A 16,460-nucleotide genomic window follows, 5' to 3' on the forward strand; every position below is an offset into this window, starting at 1 on the left:
TGAACACGCGTCGACCGACCCCTGCACATCCCCGCCTCCTGTCTGTCTGTCGCTCTGAGGCGGCAGCGGTCGGCCTGCCCTGCCCCGGGAGGAGAGAGGAGAGAGGAGAGAGGAGAGGAGAGAGGGTGCGCGCCGTGGTTTCGCTGGGTTCCTCTGTACAGACTTCACCCTGGAGCTGTTTTGCACCCACGGCCGGGCTTGTTTCTGTGCTTTCAGGCGCGGTGCCCCCATGCTCGGCTCTGGGACGATGGACGAGGAGTTTGTAACCGAGGAAGAGGAGCCGTGGTACGATCAGCAGGACTTGGAACAGGGTAGGTAAACCAGGAGGAGCGCGCCCATCCTCCGCCTCCGTGCGCACAGCATCCGCGCAGTGAGCCGGCCGGTGTCAGCCTCCAACAAAAGACTGATATTGATATTGATATTTTACATAGATTTTGATATTTTAGAGCTATTTCCTCCTTTAGATCTACTTTACCCTATAATCTACTACTACCATTACAGTGGTTATTTGTGCATTTGGGTTTGTTAGCATTATCCAGAGCTGTCAATCAAGATTTACAACAACAAACAGCAAAACAAAGCATCATAATTTGCCAGTATTACAATAACACCCTGATTCATCCGTTTATAATAAGTAAACAATGTGATTTCTAAACCAAAAGACCAATTTAGTATTGCACATTTTCTGAAACTAGTCAAATTCAGTGCTGTGCTTTCCAAAACAAAACGGTGATTTTATAGAAAAGTCAAACCATTTTCATTTGATGTGGACAGGCAGCTGCAGCAATTAATGTGTAATCTATAATGTTCTAACTCATTGGCCTATTATGTACAGCGCAAAGACTATATATTTTCCATGTAACGATCAAGAAATGTAATTAATTGTAAAGGCTTGACTCTATACATCAGGGTGCGTTCAAGTAAAAATCGATTTAAAAGTGCCTTTTTGCAAATATAAATAGGCTACACAATAAAATATATTCAAAGCAACCCGTACTTCAGCATCATCATAGCTTTGCAAATTCATTTTATGGCAGCGTTGTTCTTCTACATCTATAATACTGTATTCTTTTCTTTCATCACCACAGTCATTGGCTCATACATAATGTTTATTTGAGCAGCTTTAGCATGTGGAATTGGCTCTCCTGTATGACTCAGCAGCACGTCTAAGCTCTGTGAAACAAAACAGTATTTAGTTCAGTGCGTCTTCGTTTCCTGTTTCTCTTTTCATCTGCCAATCACTGTCTGTGTGCCAAGCATTTACTACTGTACTACTGCCGCTTATGAGTGAGAGATGGAGTGAGGGATCGCTGATGTGAAGACTCATACGGAGATTTAAAACAGGCATTAAAGATACTCATGCATAGAAATAGTGATACCGTCATTCCCTTCGTTACATGGACGCATTATAAACTAAAAAGGACTTCCTGAGCTTGTTTGTGAAGCAGGAGAGTGAGAACAGCCTTTCACTGAAGGAGCACCAGTTCATGCAGAGAGTAACTGCTGTTGTCCAGGGCAGAGAGCAGCTTGGCCAGTGTCCTCCTCTCCATCACAGACACCACAGCTCTAAAAAAAATCTATCAGGCATAAAATTATTCAGCTTATCTTTCAACCTGTGTATTGTCGAGAAGCTAGCTGGAGATAAGGGTGGACGAAATGGCTAAAAAGAATGAACATTTTGGAGAATTGCACACGCTTTGCATTTTCTTTTGCCGTTAAAAAGTAAATAAAATGATCTGCTTCTTTTGAAAGAGGAGAGGGTGAGAAAAAGTGTCGCTCTGCCCTAGCTGGAGGTAAACACGGTGCATGCTTTATCGTTAGTTGTTTGTGAAAAAAGTGTGTTGTCTTATAAGAGCTGGGTGAGAGGATGTCGAAGGCCTGAACTCGTCCCAGATGCACAGTGACATTTGGGGACGTCACTGTGGCTTAGAGAGGAGACAGAGGAGACATTGTTACGTGACAGTGAGTAAGAAGGACACATGGAGACACGAGGTTGCTGCATGTCCCCCTCAGATTGTAAGGTTAAGGTGCGCTTTATTGTCCTAATAGTGAAATGTGTCCTCTGCATTTGGCCTGTCCTTCAATGCAGCTGGGACACCTCATCTGGAGCAGTGGGCTGAGGATTTCGAAATAATGCGTATGAAACAGTTAACCAAAACCACATTATCCAAGTAACACTGATGCCCAGCCCATTTTAAAGTTTGCTTTGGTTCCAGTAGTAAAAATCCCATTAATTTCTTCCCCACACTCTTCCAAATGTTTAATATTAAGACAAAAATGTAATGTAACATAATGCAATCTGGTACAAATCATCTTTTCTTTTGTAATGAATTTATACATCGTCCCTGTTAAATAAAGACAAAATAAAGAAAGATATTGAATCAATCCTTCAAATTTCAATATTTTGTCAATGTTAATAGGAAAAAAAGAACAGGAATTTTACTCTTTGAAGTCTCAAATCCCCTTCTTCCTGCAGACATACAGTATCACGTAGCATTAGCTCATACCAAAACTATTCCAAATATTACAGGGTTGCGACATAGTGAGAGATGTCAAAGCATTATCCTTTTTACACATTTGTTTATCATTAATTATTGTAACTAAACTAAACTATCAGTGCCATGTTTTTACTGTTTCCATATTTTACAGATAGAGTTTTCTGAGACATGAGGTGTGCCTTTTGTCGTCTTTGTCTGGTCGTGTTGTGTCTTGGCCGGACGCTCCACTGGCTTTTGTCCAACCGCAATCTGGGACTTCAGCTGCTCCCCTCTGTTGCCAACAAACTCATTTTTACCCCATTATCACCATCTATTATTATGCTTAGTGCCACTTTTAAAGGTATTTCAATGCAGTTGTGTACTCCAAAAGCTGATCGTTTTGGAGGCTTGTGTCTGTGCAGAGCGAGACAGGAGCAGGCGTCTTGTTGTGCACATTCCGACGAGTCTCACGGGGGAGAATCGCTGGAATCACGGCACCTACCCAAACAACTGTGAAAGAGATCAACCCATTCTTATAGTATTTGCGTTCACTTTTATGCTGGGATGGAAGTTGAATTGCAATTACTTTGAAATTAAAGCTAGGAAGATGACAGTTAGCATGTGTTTAAGTAGTTTAATGGCAACTTGTAGACAAAATTGTACTTCTCAGAGGAGTTTTTAGACATGATACTCCTACTTGAGTACTATTTTGACTCTTACTTGAGTAAAGTTTTGTTTACAAGTGACAAAAGCTTCATGTTAACAATATAAAATGATTTAAACAATTGCGTTTCTTGCACTACTTTTTCAGATATGATTTCGTTTTTCAAATTTTTGTGGCTCTCCTTTGAAAATATCAGATTTTTTTTGCATTATTATCCCGTTTTTCCTTATAATTACTTTAAGATTAATCAGACGGTATGTCAAAACACTTACTCTTCCTTGAGTAGTAGTTTCCCTCAGATTATTTGAGTAGTTTCTTGGACTTTGTAACAGTACTTTGAAGTAATAGTACTCTTGGATACTGGATACTTGACCTCTCTCCGTTTGTAGAGTTATAATATTGTGCGTATGGGCCATGTTATCTATATTTTTTGTAGTTTAGACGTCTACAAACATGATCCAAAATACATGCTTTTTTAAAATTATTATTATTATATTTGGTGTCTCCTCTCAAATGTCAATGTACGTGTTTACAATGTGCTCCGACGTGAACCTTTATTTAAAATTTGAAGCCTAAACAACTTAAATTACTACTTTTTTGTGAGCCATTGTGATCTGTCGACGTGGTTTCCGCTGTGGAGGGAGTGCAGTGTTGACTTGCTTAGCTGTTTGTCAGTGCGGTGAGTTGTATTGATTGGCTGTCCTCTCCTCTCTCTCTGCTCATGTCTTTGTTAGGGCTTTCTCTCTGCGCTCCGGGCCTGTTCTCTTGGCCCCTTGTGCAGCACTCGGAATGCACTGTGCCTTCCCTCCACACACAGTGACACGTAGATGTGGACACTGCAGGCTAGTGTCCGGTGGTTCTCGTGGGATTTGGCCGGTGGGTTGGGGAGAGGAAATGGACAAAGTGTTAGTTTTGGGCTGAGTCTATGTAAGCGGGAATTCACAGTGTAGTTTTCATGCATATTTATTCTTTTTATATATAATTTCACCATCTATCTGTTCTCTTGTTCATGTTTTGTAATATTTTTTCACAAATACATGATGTAAAAAGGAAGAAAAGGAAGTAAAAATCGTATTTAGTTATGATTTGTGTAGGAAATATAACACCAAATGAACAAAATGGTTGTTCTAACTAACCAACTAACCAACCAACCATGGCTGAATATTGGTTAAATCACTAATTAAAAGTTAAGATTAAGTTAGCTTGCCATACTTTTTATTATGCATTTATACATTAATGCATACATTCTGTGCTAAGCTAAAATATGCTTGTTTTTACGTTTTTATATTAATTTTTTCATTTTTTCATTCACTTCTACAAATGTTTATTTTGAAATATATTTATTTTATATTATTAAGTATTTTTTATAATACATATTTTTTTTTATTAATGCATTTATTTATTTATTTTTATTATTTTTACTTTGATTTATTCACAATTATATCATTTTTGGACTTCCATATGTTATTGACTGCATTCGATTAATATATCAATGCTCTACTTTAACCAAAAATGCTAAGTGTAGTCCTACTTCCTGTAAGCTAAATCAGAGTACTTCAAAATTAAAAAGTAGGACACATCCGGGCTGGGATGGTTGGTACAAAAAAAAAACTGTGAAAAGAGCGCGCAACATTGTCCATTCTTGCCTCGCTTGTGGGTCAGTATATAATCAGAGGGACTTCTGTCGGTGGATTTTGTTACTTTATCGTCTTTTCCAAGCGCATTTTTCTGTATTTTAGCTAAATAAATGGCAATATATTTCTCCCTTTACTGTTGGTGGTTACAAATTGGTCAAAAATAGAGATACCTGGGACATTTCTTGTATAAAGCTGGAACAAATCAGTGGTTTTGGATAAATCTGCTGCGACAGTGGACACAGAGCTCAAAACTAGGATTGTCCCGGGTCAATAGGGACATCTGCGTACCCTATATGAATTTCAAAGCAGATCAAGACAATTTCCTTATAGCCCCGTAGCAAAAAAACATTCCTGGACTTGCGCTCACATGATATTTCTGATGCAAACTGTAACTGCCTCCTCTACATTATTAACATATTTATCTTTCATCATTTTTATTCATGAAACACTTTGCAATCCCAGCAGCTGGGAGTCAGACATATTTGTTTGTACTGTGACAGATGTGCTACTATTCCCAGTGCGAATTGACTTTGTTTTTCATTTGGGGAAACATTTGTTCAGCTAATTTGGAGCGTTTTGTTATATAACCACAGGGCAGGCTATAGGCTGCACATGATGCATAAACAATACAATGTAGTGGTCGTCATGTGTTCTTCCTGCAGAGTCATAAGGGAAAATACATTCAGCTTTTCTGGGAATAATATAAATCTATATGTGGTTGCTGTTGTGTTGTTTGCTGTCGTTCAGTTGTTCTTGCTTGTTTAACTTAACCTCACGTTTTATTGAGGAAACAGAATCGGAAGAGCGGTTCATTTATTGAGTTTATTCTTAACAGCAACCATCTGTTCAGTAATAATGGTGCAATAGTCATATAATAGGAAGTAATAATGAAAAATGAAATGAAAAACACAGTGGAATTCGACAAACGCTCCCTTTTCTTCTGGTTTTGTTCAGTTGAATGGACGCAATTAGCAAATGGCAAAGGCTGAAATTTTTGAAATACCATAATTCTTTCCACAATCAACAAAACAGCAGGTCTTATTTTGCAAAAAAACTGCGGACCCTGTAATTTTTTAGAGTGTAAATGTTTTGAAATACATGTAATTCTTGTATCAGTTTGCCAGTTTATATTTTAGTCTTTTTGTCTTTAAAAAAAAATTGTGAATCAAATTATACGGTAAATCCCGAATCTAATCGCAATACAATTCTAAAAATTGTGTTTTTTAGTCAATATGGCTTCTACGACTTCACTATACAACCACTCATTTGTATATTACAATTAATTGGGAATGACACAAAAAATGTGCAGTAAAAAAGAACTTTTTACTGCACATTTCTGAAAATCCACTTTAACAAGCCCATATCAAATATTTAATGTGTCCTATTGAGGATGTGAGCGTGAATAAGTGGTTCAGTCTAATTTGTAATAATAATGCAGATTTGAAGTATTCACTGTATTCGTGATCACTCTATGGCTCTGAATCGTCCCTCGGCTTTGTGTGTGTTTTTATATGTGACCCTTAATGAGAAAAGTTTGGACATCCCTGGGCTAGGTGGATAATGTGTTGTGTGTTAGAGTAATAAAGTGTATAGTGGAATTTCACAATAATATAGGCTTAATTGTTTTTTTGACCTATAGCGCCCCGTCGTTAACTCAACAGCAGCGTTAGGGACATAGTACTGAGAGCGTGGGACATGGAGCTCTAAACAAGACGTGTGTCGTGCCTAAATATCAGGTGGAGTGGAGGAAACTGAGGGCGTAGTGTGGCACATTCACATTCAGAATCATCAAAATAAATATCAAACTAGTCCACTGAAAAAGCATAACGTGTAACATACTGAAGGCATAAAAAAACGTATTTTATTTGGAAATTCTATTCTTTTCTACATTAGAATGATAAACGCATAACTTTTCAAGGGCAGATATAGAGCAATAGAACCATAAAAAAAGTTGTAGCTTTAATGTTTTGTAAGACAGCAATAGAAAAAGAAGTGCAGCACGGGTTGGCTTGTACATTTAATTCTAATAAAAAATGGAATAACATAATAAAATGAGAGAAATTATGCAAATATTAATCACAAAAACTTTTATTTTGGCCCTCCGCTGGTCCATATATCATGATGAGAACCACGAACCTGCGTGCAGAGTGAATTTAGGGTTGCTATCCCAGACAAAAATGTGTATATATGAACTACTGAACTACTAAAACAAGATATAAACTATAAACTTTATTAAACCAAACTGTAATGTCAGAAATTGTTGAGAGAGCAAGGATGGACAATGAACCCATGCTACAAACTAATAATAGTAATTCATTAAGTGAGTAAAGGGCACGGCTCCAGAAAAGCATCTATTAGCCCCTCTGTGTCTGTCTGCTGTTTTTAAATGGACCCAGAATGCTTAGTGTCCAGTCAGGGTTGTGTTCTGCTGACTCACCCGTGCAAATAACAAGGTGACACACACACATGGTAGTTGGGAGGATGCGCCAAGGACAAATACAGACAAATACTGTGCACAGAGACAGTCGATGTGGAGACGAAGAAAAAATAAGAAATTGACTTTTTTGAGGTGTCAAACAATCATCAGTCAAATTGCATTTAGTGGTTTAAAGTGATTTGAACTTACCTATAGCTGGGCCATATGAAAAAATGTATGGTTTTTTTTAGGGGAAACACGTATTTAACTCATTTAGAAGAATACAGTTGTGTAGTCCAGCTTTAAACCATGACTCACACAAGACTAAAGCAGATTTTAAAATGGTCACACCCAAAAATTGCACAATTAGAAGTGCAGGTCTAATTAAGGAAGACAGAAAGAGCCACACCAGAAAGATTCCAAAGTGACTCCAAGTGAACTGTGCCAATGAAAAAGAGGCTTATCTGTACTTGGGCAAGACAAATATTACAAATACATGGGAAAAATATGGTAGGCTACAGGCCCTTTAAGGAAATCTGTAATAATAACATAACATCTGGTCACGCTATGTTGCCAATAGTCAACAGTTGCTTGATTTTCATTCCAAAATGCTTCACTCCCGATTATTTCCAAAAGTGGGCATCATACAGCTAATCCAGCTGTTCGAATGGAAAGGGAAAGACAAACTACTGCACAAAAAGAACACATGCCCAAACAACTACATTGTTTTACCCATTAATTATGTAACAATCCTCTGTGCACCCTTTTCCATAACAGATTCAGCCCATGGCACAGGCCTCGTGACATCTTTAATCACTGTCACCAACTCCAGACCTGTTCACGCTCAGAATAGAACATTAGACTATTATAAATGGTGACAATTACTACTTTTACATCCCTCCATATCTCCTTGTCTGTATGTCATTACACTAAAATACCCTCAGCATAAAAATTATATTCTACCGTTTCTCAATTTTGTGTTTCCAGACTTGCATCTGGCTGCAGAACTGGGCAAGACTCTGCTGGAGAGGAACAAGGAGCTGGAGGACTCTTTGCAGCAGATGTACATCACTAATGAAGAGCAGGTGCAAGAGATTGAGGTATGGTTAGTAATAGTAAGGCCATATGTCTGCTGTTTACTGCTTAATGAGTATAGAAATAAGCAGTAGCAAGTAAGATGCATTGATGAGTTGGTTGTTTCCAGATTTTAGAACGGTAATGTCATTCTCTCAGGTGGGGCTGGAGTTTTCATTTCTCGACAATTAGAAGACTGATAACATTTAAGATCAGCGGAGACCAGACTCACATTATATTTACCGGTATATAAAAAAACTACTTCCTTGGCAAATCCAGAATGATATCTCTCTATTTTTTATACAGTTTGATGTCAGTCTAGTCAAACATGATCGTTTTTCAGTGACACATGTGAAAAGAAGGAAGTTATTTACAGAGTTTAGTGCTTTGCTAATTGATTCTGCCGAAATCCATGATGTGTTTTAGCCCCCTGTGATATGTCTGTCCCTGATTGGCTAACCCGCTTGTCAATCACACTCATTTGAAAACAGGGGATTCACCATTGACCAGACTCAGCTGTAGCCCAGGCAACAATCTATCTATTTGCAATTTTCTGACCAGAATTGTGATTGTGATTAGATTGCGATTTATGTTATGTGTAATAATAGGATTCTGTTCAAAGTTCATATTATAATCATGTCCAAAATATTGCCAAAATACTGAAAAATGAACTGACAAACTAATACAAGAACCACATTTCAGAACTCCTACATTTGTTTTAGCCCTATATACCAGTAATATGTTGGTACATGTGTTTTCCAGTACCTGTCTAAGCAGCTGGACGTTTTGCGGGACATGAACGAACAACACGCCAAAGTCTACGAGCAGCTGGACGGGACGGCCCGAGAGCTAGAGCGCACCAACCACACTCTGGTGCAGGACAGCAAGAGCTCTCAGCACAAGATCGAGAGGTAGGTTCTACAAATATCATGTATAATCACGTGAAACGCAGTCACCCAAACCCTCAAGAAAAAGGACTGATTGTTTGAACGGAAAGAATGATAAAAAGGTGCCTGGGATTGAAAATACACACTCCTTAAATACTTTACGAAGAAGTGAGTCTGGTCAATAGACAAGCAACACACACAACTTTACAAATCATCCTATATTGTCAACTGTTATACATTTAAAATATTCAAATGAAGAAGTAAAAGAGTGTGGTATTACATGTTCAATTTGTTCTTAACCTTATTAAGACATGGTGGGAAATAATTACTTTAATTGCAGTTATACTTGAGTAATATAGTTCGGATATAACAGTAACTTTATGTACATTTTTCATAAAGGATAAAGGCTTTTCTTGGTCTAAGGTTTTAAAGGACTAAATTTGAATTACTTTTGTATTGAGATTTTATAATAGTTTTGTTGTGTTGCAACTCTAACATTTCTGAAATAAAGGTTCTCTTATCTTATTCTATTCATCCTTTTTTTCTTTTGGCTGCTCTTTTTACCCATGTCTGATGACTTTTGATTAAATGTCATTATTTCTGTCCCGCAGCCTTAGCGGGTGCATCGAGGTGCTGCAGAAGCAGGTGGAGACTCTGACGGGCCAGTTGGAGCAGCTCCGGTCCATGGAGCAGCTGCGAGTGCGGAGGGAGAAGAGGGAGAGGAGGAAGACCATCCACTCCTTCCCCTGTCTGAGAGAGCTGTGTACTGCACCCAAGTAAGTCTGCACCACCCCAGGCTCAGGGCTCAGGCCACGTGGATAGAACCAAAAGGACGCCACAACAACGAGCTTTTGATTTGATGATTTTCACAACTATTAACAATAAAGTTACATTCATTATTCTTTATAAATTAGTTGCTCATATTGTGGCATAAATTGATGCTATAATCAATCATGACATTCAGTTAATTCGTAGTTGTTCATTAGTGCTACATTTTTTTTAAATATTTTGATTATATTTAAATGAGATATTGTTCACTCAAATATTTTATTAGTATTACTGGATTTCAGACGACATCACAACGCTCTATAAGGACAATCATGTTTAACACAGATGGGTAAATGAATATTGTTAAAATGCAGATTTGTGTTATAATACAGTGAGTTCTAGGTTCTAATCCAAAGGTTTTTTTTTATTGAGGGCCATTTTGAAACATATTTGAAGCTGAAGGTTGAGGCTGACGGTCAATACAGTGATTCATTTAAATGGATTTAAAGCTTTGACAGAGCCACTGTATCTTTATTAACGCTTTGAACATTAACTTTAGACATGTGCAGCATCAACTTTGACCTCATAAAGGTTGTTATTGAGTAGGTATGTCCCGATGTGCATTCCAGGTATGAGGATGAGTTTGTGGTGGGGCGGGCGGAGAGCTTCTCTGTGGAGACTAAGCAGCAGCCGTGCGAGGAGGAGGAGAACCTGCAGCTCCGCGAGGCCGTGTCCTCCCTGAGAGCCGCCATAAGGACCGAGAGAGGGCGCCGGGATGCAGTGGAGAAGGAGTGCCACCTGCTGCTGGCCGAGTTCTCCCGACTGCAGACACGAGTGCAGGTGAGATGTGAATAGAATCATAAGATAGTACTTTTTTCAATCGTTTTAGCACAATTTTTGAAGCTTGGTTTAGTTTGATCATGGTGGTTAAATCATTTGGAACATTTTTCAAACAGTTCATTGTATTCAGCTTGTTTTCTTAATGCTGCAGGCCTGTGGTCATGTGGTTAAGGACATTGACACAACCATAAAACACATGACCAAAGTTTGAGAGTTTTGATGGTAAACTTTGCTTTTGGGAGATCTTAAAAAACTGTTAAAACAAAAAGATCAACGTCTGTGCTCCCTCTGCTGCAGGACGCTGAAAGCTGCCAGGCGCGAGTGCGAGAGCTGGAGGTGGAACTCCTGGAGCTCCAGCAGCTTCGTCGCGCTCGCACCTACCTCCTGAGCAGCGACGAGGACGGGCTCACCCTCACCCAGACCGTTCTCCACAGCACCCCTGAGATCGACACCTTCATGGACTCGGCAGGGGAGGAGGGTGGAGGCGTGCGGGAGACCACCCAGCACGGCCAAGGAGCGGGAGGCGAAACCTTACCTGACTCCAGCCCCGTGAGGAAGAGCTGCAGCGACACCGCCCTGAACGCCATCGTGGCCCGGGACCCTTCAGGCCGCAGGAGGGGCAGCTACGCTCTCCATGCTAACAGCGTGCGCAAACGGGGGATGTCCATTCTGCGCGAGGTGGACGAGCAGTACCACGCCCTGCTGGAGAAGTACGAAGAGCTCCTGGGCAAGTGCAGGCGTCACGAGGAGAGTCTGTGCCACGCCGAGGTGCAGACGTCCCGCCCGGTGTCCCGCGACCCGTCCATGAAAGACTGCGCCGCCGTGGCTCCTGTGCCGGCCCCGCCCCCCACCACGCCCACACAGGAGTCGCCGTCCACACCTGAAGCCATGGAGAGCATCAGCAGGCAGGTGGAGGCCGTGGACAAGAGATTAGGGCAGAACACGCCTGAGTACAAGACGCTGTTCAAGGAGATATTCTCACGCATCCAGAAAACCAAGATGGACATCAAAGCCACGAAAGCAGCTAAAGCGAAAGGGAAATCAGGCAAAGCTAGCAAACACTAAGAAAGCCGTATGGTTTTATTAAAGTGGAACTAAACACTAAATCAACTGTTTTTGCTACGTAACTGTGTACATGGCGTTTTAATAGCATTGTGTTCTGTTCCTTGTCCTTTTTGGCTATTTCAAGTGCTACATGATATCACACATGACTGCCCTGCTTACAGCCATTACTTTCTGATTACCAACACCTGGCTGCAAGGGCAGAGTTTGAAGTGTGGATACCTGTTAAACCAATCACACTGTTCCTTCCTCCTTCCTCACTTTCTTCTCTAGTCCTGCCCAGTTTAGCAGCTCTATTTGAAATGTGTTTATAGGAGGAGTTTAGGTGTTTAGTTCCACTTTAAAAGGAAAAGTTGAGTTGATTGTGCTATCTGTGACCACTGATGTCCATGATTTATTCCTGATAATCGAGTGATGGACAGAAATTTATAACTTTAGAATGATCTTGAGCTGTAGAACAACTGTAAGACTTAGTATACGCCCATGGACCACTATGGAACCTACACGGATGACTGAGATATAAGGCCACATGGTAATATAAAAGTACTATGATGTAATGCTGAAAATCAAATTCTGTTGGCTAAATAGTGTTTTTATTATCATTGTAGTATCAGAATCAATATCGAGTATCAAGTCTATTCCTTAGTATTGAAATCAAGTTTGAAATTTTAGTATCGTTACAACACTAATCTATTGTAAGAAACAAGGTCCCTCATCAATACGTTACATAATTTCAGTGTTCAATTGGGTGGAGATGGATGAGTTGCACTGGGAGCACAAAAAACTGTTGCATGTACAGTAATATAATTTAAAAAATGTTCCCTAAATGACCTTTTCTAACCCATTATTTAGCTATTTTATCAATATTATAATCAGGTAGAAATATTTTTAACCTTACTCTATAATAGCGTATCTATAATAATGTAATTAGACCATAAATAGAACATAAAAAGGAGTACCTCTCAGGTTACTCTCCTGGGAGTGCCACAGCGATTAGTGCTTTTCCAAAATTAGACTTGTGCTTTCTTAACTTTATAACTACAACTTTTCTCTTTTTTTTAGTTTAGACAGTATTTTTTACTGTGCCTTACTAGATTTGACAACTCAGAATAATATGTTTTGCTAATTATTATACCAGACTAATGAACATGTAACTTGGCTTTTGCGAAGATGAGCTGCACAACTTGTTTCCAATGCGTTTCATTTTCATATTTTATACAGTATGTTATAAAGCGGCTCGTAAAACTGTGGACAGACAACCCTTTATTATGACTTATATGATTTATACAAGAACTGGGTACGGTTTGTGTATGTAGACCAGAGAAGTGAGTAGGCCAAAGGTAGTCCTACGTAGGTTAAATATGGGATGTCCAGTGATGGGAGAAATGATAAGTGTACTGATCTGGAAAAGCTGTGTTAAAAGAATGTGCCTAATTTGAGTCAAACTTTCCGGATCACTGTTTGTACTGTCTTCTTTTTCAGACAAATGTAAAGTCTTAAAGCAGAGGTGTCCAAACTATGGCCCGGGGGCAAAATGCGGCCCTCAGACCAATTTGTTTTGGCCCAATTGATCATAATCAGCACTTTTTACAGCAAATTTGAGTAATCCTACCAATATAACCTAAATAACACCATATTACATTGTCATACAGGCCTAATATTAATATTTCAAACCTTATTTAAAGTATGATGTCAAAACTATGTTAAATGCACCATCCAAATTATCCACTGAATTGACCACTGGCCCGCCGTGTCGAATATTTTTCAAGATATGGTCCTCGGTGAAAAGATTTTGGACACCCCTGTCTTAAAGTCTGTATAGGCTCAATAGGGTTTCTCAGTATGAACTTTGTATTTATTTGTGTGAACTTGTCTTAATATTCTTGCAACTTTTTGGTGCCTAAACGTGAATGTCACTAAAACTGTATGTATACATAATTTACAACTTTTATTAAATATTTTACTGTTGTAAGCAAACTGATAAATGATTGATTATTCACTATATCACCAGAACACCACTTCCCCTGAACAGTACCTTCATAATGTGTTTTAGTTTGACCATTACGACGCTAAATATGTTCTTATTGATAATTAACAGTAATAATCGGAGTCATAAGTGCAAAACGTTCTTTAATTCGTTTACTTTTTCTACTGTTGGTATCACGCAGACAGTGGATCTGACCGCGTGGCCTAATGGATAAGGCGTCTGACTTCGGATCAGAAGATTGAGGGTTCGAGTCCCTTCGTGGTCGCTTTTTAAAATAATGTACTTTTTAGACTAATCATATACTAAATGCTTTGTAATATTGAGCCTGACCCACAGACTGTATTTGTGGGTCAGGCTTACGTATGTAAACCTGACGGAAATGCTCGGAATTTATGGTGTAATGCAGCCATACTACCAGCTGGAGGTAAAGAACCAGTTTTTTGCCATGAGAAATCCATAAAGTAAACGCACAAATGACATAATGATTGGACACACAGTATGACAACAAAAATCTGTAATGATTATTTAGAAATATAGGGCACTAGAATGCTAGTAATGCCATCTAAAATCCAACTATTCCGCCATACATTTACCTTTCTATATTTATCTACTGTAACGACTACGCTGCTCAGCCGTAAGCAGAGTGGCGCAGCGGAAGCGTGCTGGGCCCATAACCCAGAGGTCGATGGATCGAAACCATCCTCTGCTAAGTGTTTTTTTTTATTTTATTTTTTTTATATTTATTAATTCCACAATCGTTTTCCAAATTGATTATTTTGTATTTTGCCATGAAACAGCAAAAAGGTAAATGTGCAAAAATTTTATTTAACCTAATCGTTTCTCTTAACTACAATCTGCATTTTAACAATATTCATTTAGAATGCTGTGATGTCATCTGAAACCCAGTAACATGGGTAATTCACAAATAGACAAAACATTTAGTGAAAAGCATGGTTGTTTTATTCTGTAGACTGTACAAAATTGTATTGTATTTGCATCAAAAGATCCAGGAATAAGTAAGATTAGACTTTAATATACTGTATAGGCAATACATAATAAACATTCAACACGTCATTGTAAACGTCAGTCAAAACCCACTCGTCTGCTCTGTTTGATGTTTGATGCAATTTTCTTCTGTTTTAGCCGTTCTTTATTCCTCTTCTCCAACCTGAAAAAATAGTATTTCCTCATTCATGACTTAAGAATGCATAAAATACTTGTGACTTGGTAGTACCTTGCTTCTCTCAGGGCTACATCCTCTGCTGTTGGTTCATACGTTTTTTCTGTGGCCTCAGCAATAATGTCGGAGATCTTCTGTATGCAGCAGTTAAGGTTCCTGTGTTGACTCCTGCTCACTTCTGAAGTCACCAAAAGCTCCCCGGACTTGTTGATTCGATTTTTGTTCTGTACAGCGTAACATGGTGACACTGAGGTTATACACTAATAAGAATAAAACACTAAAAAGGCAGGTATATGTCACCTTCTCCAGAATTTTCTGTCTGACATCTTCTGGGATCCAGTCAGCAGTTTGAACATGGAATCGGACCTCAGCTTTTGTGTTTACTGAACAACAACAAAAAAGTTTAACTAAAGTTGCAGAGTCCTGTCTGTATGGAGACAGTATACTGCCACTAAGCCAAGTTACAAGTCAGATCACCTCGAAGTAAAGTAAAAAAAAAAGAAAAAAAAGTGAAACTGGAAATAATAAAATCCAAACCTTTATTGACATGTTGACCACCAGGGCCACTGCTTCTGCTGTAGGATACTGTTAGTCTCTCTAAAAAAAGAACACAACATGCATTTAAAAGAAAAAATTAAAGTACAATGATCTATGTGCTGGATATGGATATTCACCAAGTGGAATGTGCACTGGGCTCTCCTGAAAATGAGAAGAGAGTAGACAGGTTAACCCTTTTAAGGTTTGTACAAATGGAAAGCTCGATTTTCACGCCTAATTTCGTCAATTAGCACTGCACTCACCTGAGTAGGACTCGACCCTTTGGCTCCATAAGTCGTGCATAAGTTAAAACTACAGGTTATGTGCTTAACTACTTCACACCGTAGTTGTATTTGATTTGAATTGGCATGTACTAGTCTTGATCTGAAACAAAATAATAGAGATTGTCGTGCTATGTGCGCCGCCATGTTCAAGTGACGTCATTACGTTTTGGACGCTTCAAAACAGAGCCGCATAGCAACGCCAGAGTTCAGTTTACGTGTTACTTATAATAATTACAATAAGATATTATTACTGAGTGCTAATAAGTAATAAGATTCAATGATGAAGCAAATGGAATAGGTTTAGTAGAACCAAAAGTCAGGTTCCACCGAGATTTGAACTCGGATCGCTGGATTCAGAGTCCAGAGTGCTAACCATTACACCATGGAACCACGTGCCCACCAGATTGTTCAATCTTTATTCAATAATAATGATAGAGGGATAGAAGACAACTTAATCGTTTTGCAGGACCGAGTTATTATTATTTTTTAGATAACTATCACGCGGGCTCATGAAAATATATGTATAGATATTTTTGACAGGCAAGTATCTGGCCCCTCTCCCATCTAAAGTCTATTCAGACACAGGTGCTATTACTTTGGTAAAATGGAAGCAATGAGGAATCCCGCTCCAAAGTTCCAACTTGACA

At 39.0% G+C, this 16,460-nt stretch overlaps 2 protein-coding genes and 2 non-coding genes across 4 annotated transcripts; 2 read left to right on the forward strand and 2 right to left on the reverse strand.

Moving 5' to 3' along the window:
- The first annotated feature begins 101 nt into the window (after window positions 1–101).
- LOC117387628 (cerebellar degeneration-related protein 2-like) lies at window positions 102–12,729 on the forward strand. Its single transcript, XM_033985167.2, has 6 exons — window positions 102–311; window positions 8,182–8,294; window positions 9,031–9,179; window positions 9,767–9,931; window positions 10,553–10,763; window positions 11,061–12,729. Exons 1-6 carry the CDS (start codon window positions 230–232, stop codon window positions 11,826–11,828), a joined length of 1,488 nt encoding a protein of 495 aa, XP_033841058.1. The 5' UTR covers window positions 102–229; the 3' UTR covers window positions 11,829–12,729.
- A 1,275-nt stretch (window positions 12,730–14,004) lies between these two features.
- trnar-ucg (transfer RNA arginine (anticodon UCG)) lies at window positions 14,005–14,077 on the forward strand. Its single transcript has one exon. It is a non-coding gene; the product is annotated as a tRNA-Arg (tRNA).
- A 776-nt stretch (window positions 14,078–14,853) lies between these two features.
- On the reverse strand, window positions 14,854–15,957 carry mrpl58 (mitochondrial ribosomal protein L58). The gene is made up of 6 exons (XM_033984927.2): window positions 15,793–15,957; window positions 15,667–15,691; window positions 15,530–15,589; window positions 15,293–15,375; window positions 15,047–15,216; window positions 14,854–14,980 (listed from the first exon to the last, which is right to left on the reverse strand). The coding sequence occupies exons 1-6, from the start codon at window positions 15,955–15,957 to the stop codon at window positions 14,896–14,898; spliced, it is 588 nt and encodes a 195-aa protein (XP_033840818.1). The 3' UTR covers window positions 14,854–14,895.
- A 174-nt stretch (window positions 15,958–16,131) lies between these two features.
- Window positions 16,132–16,203, reverse strand: trnaq-cug (transfer RNA glutamine (anticodon CUG)). Its single transcript has one exon. It is a non-coding gene; the product is annotated as a tRNA-Gln (tRNA).
- Between the last annotated feature and the right edge of the window lie 257 nt (window positions 16,204–16,460).

Source organism: Periophthalmus magnuspinnatus, chromosome 19 (genome assembly GCF_009829125.3).
Source record: "Periophthalmus magnuspinnatus isolate fPerMag1 chromosome 19, fPerMag1.2.pri, whole genome shotgun sequence".
Classification (NCBI taxonomy): Eukaryota; Metazoa; Chordata; class Actinopteri; order Gobiiformes; family Gobiidae; genus Periophthalmus; species Periophthalmus magnuspinnatus.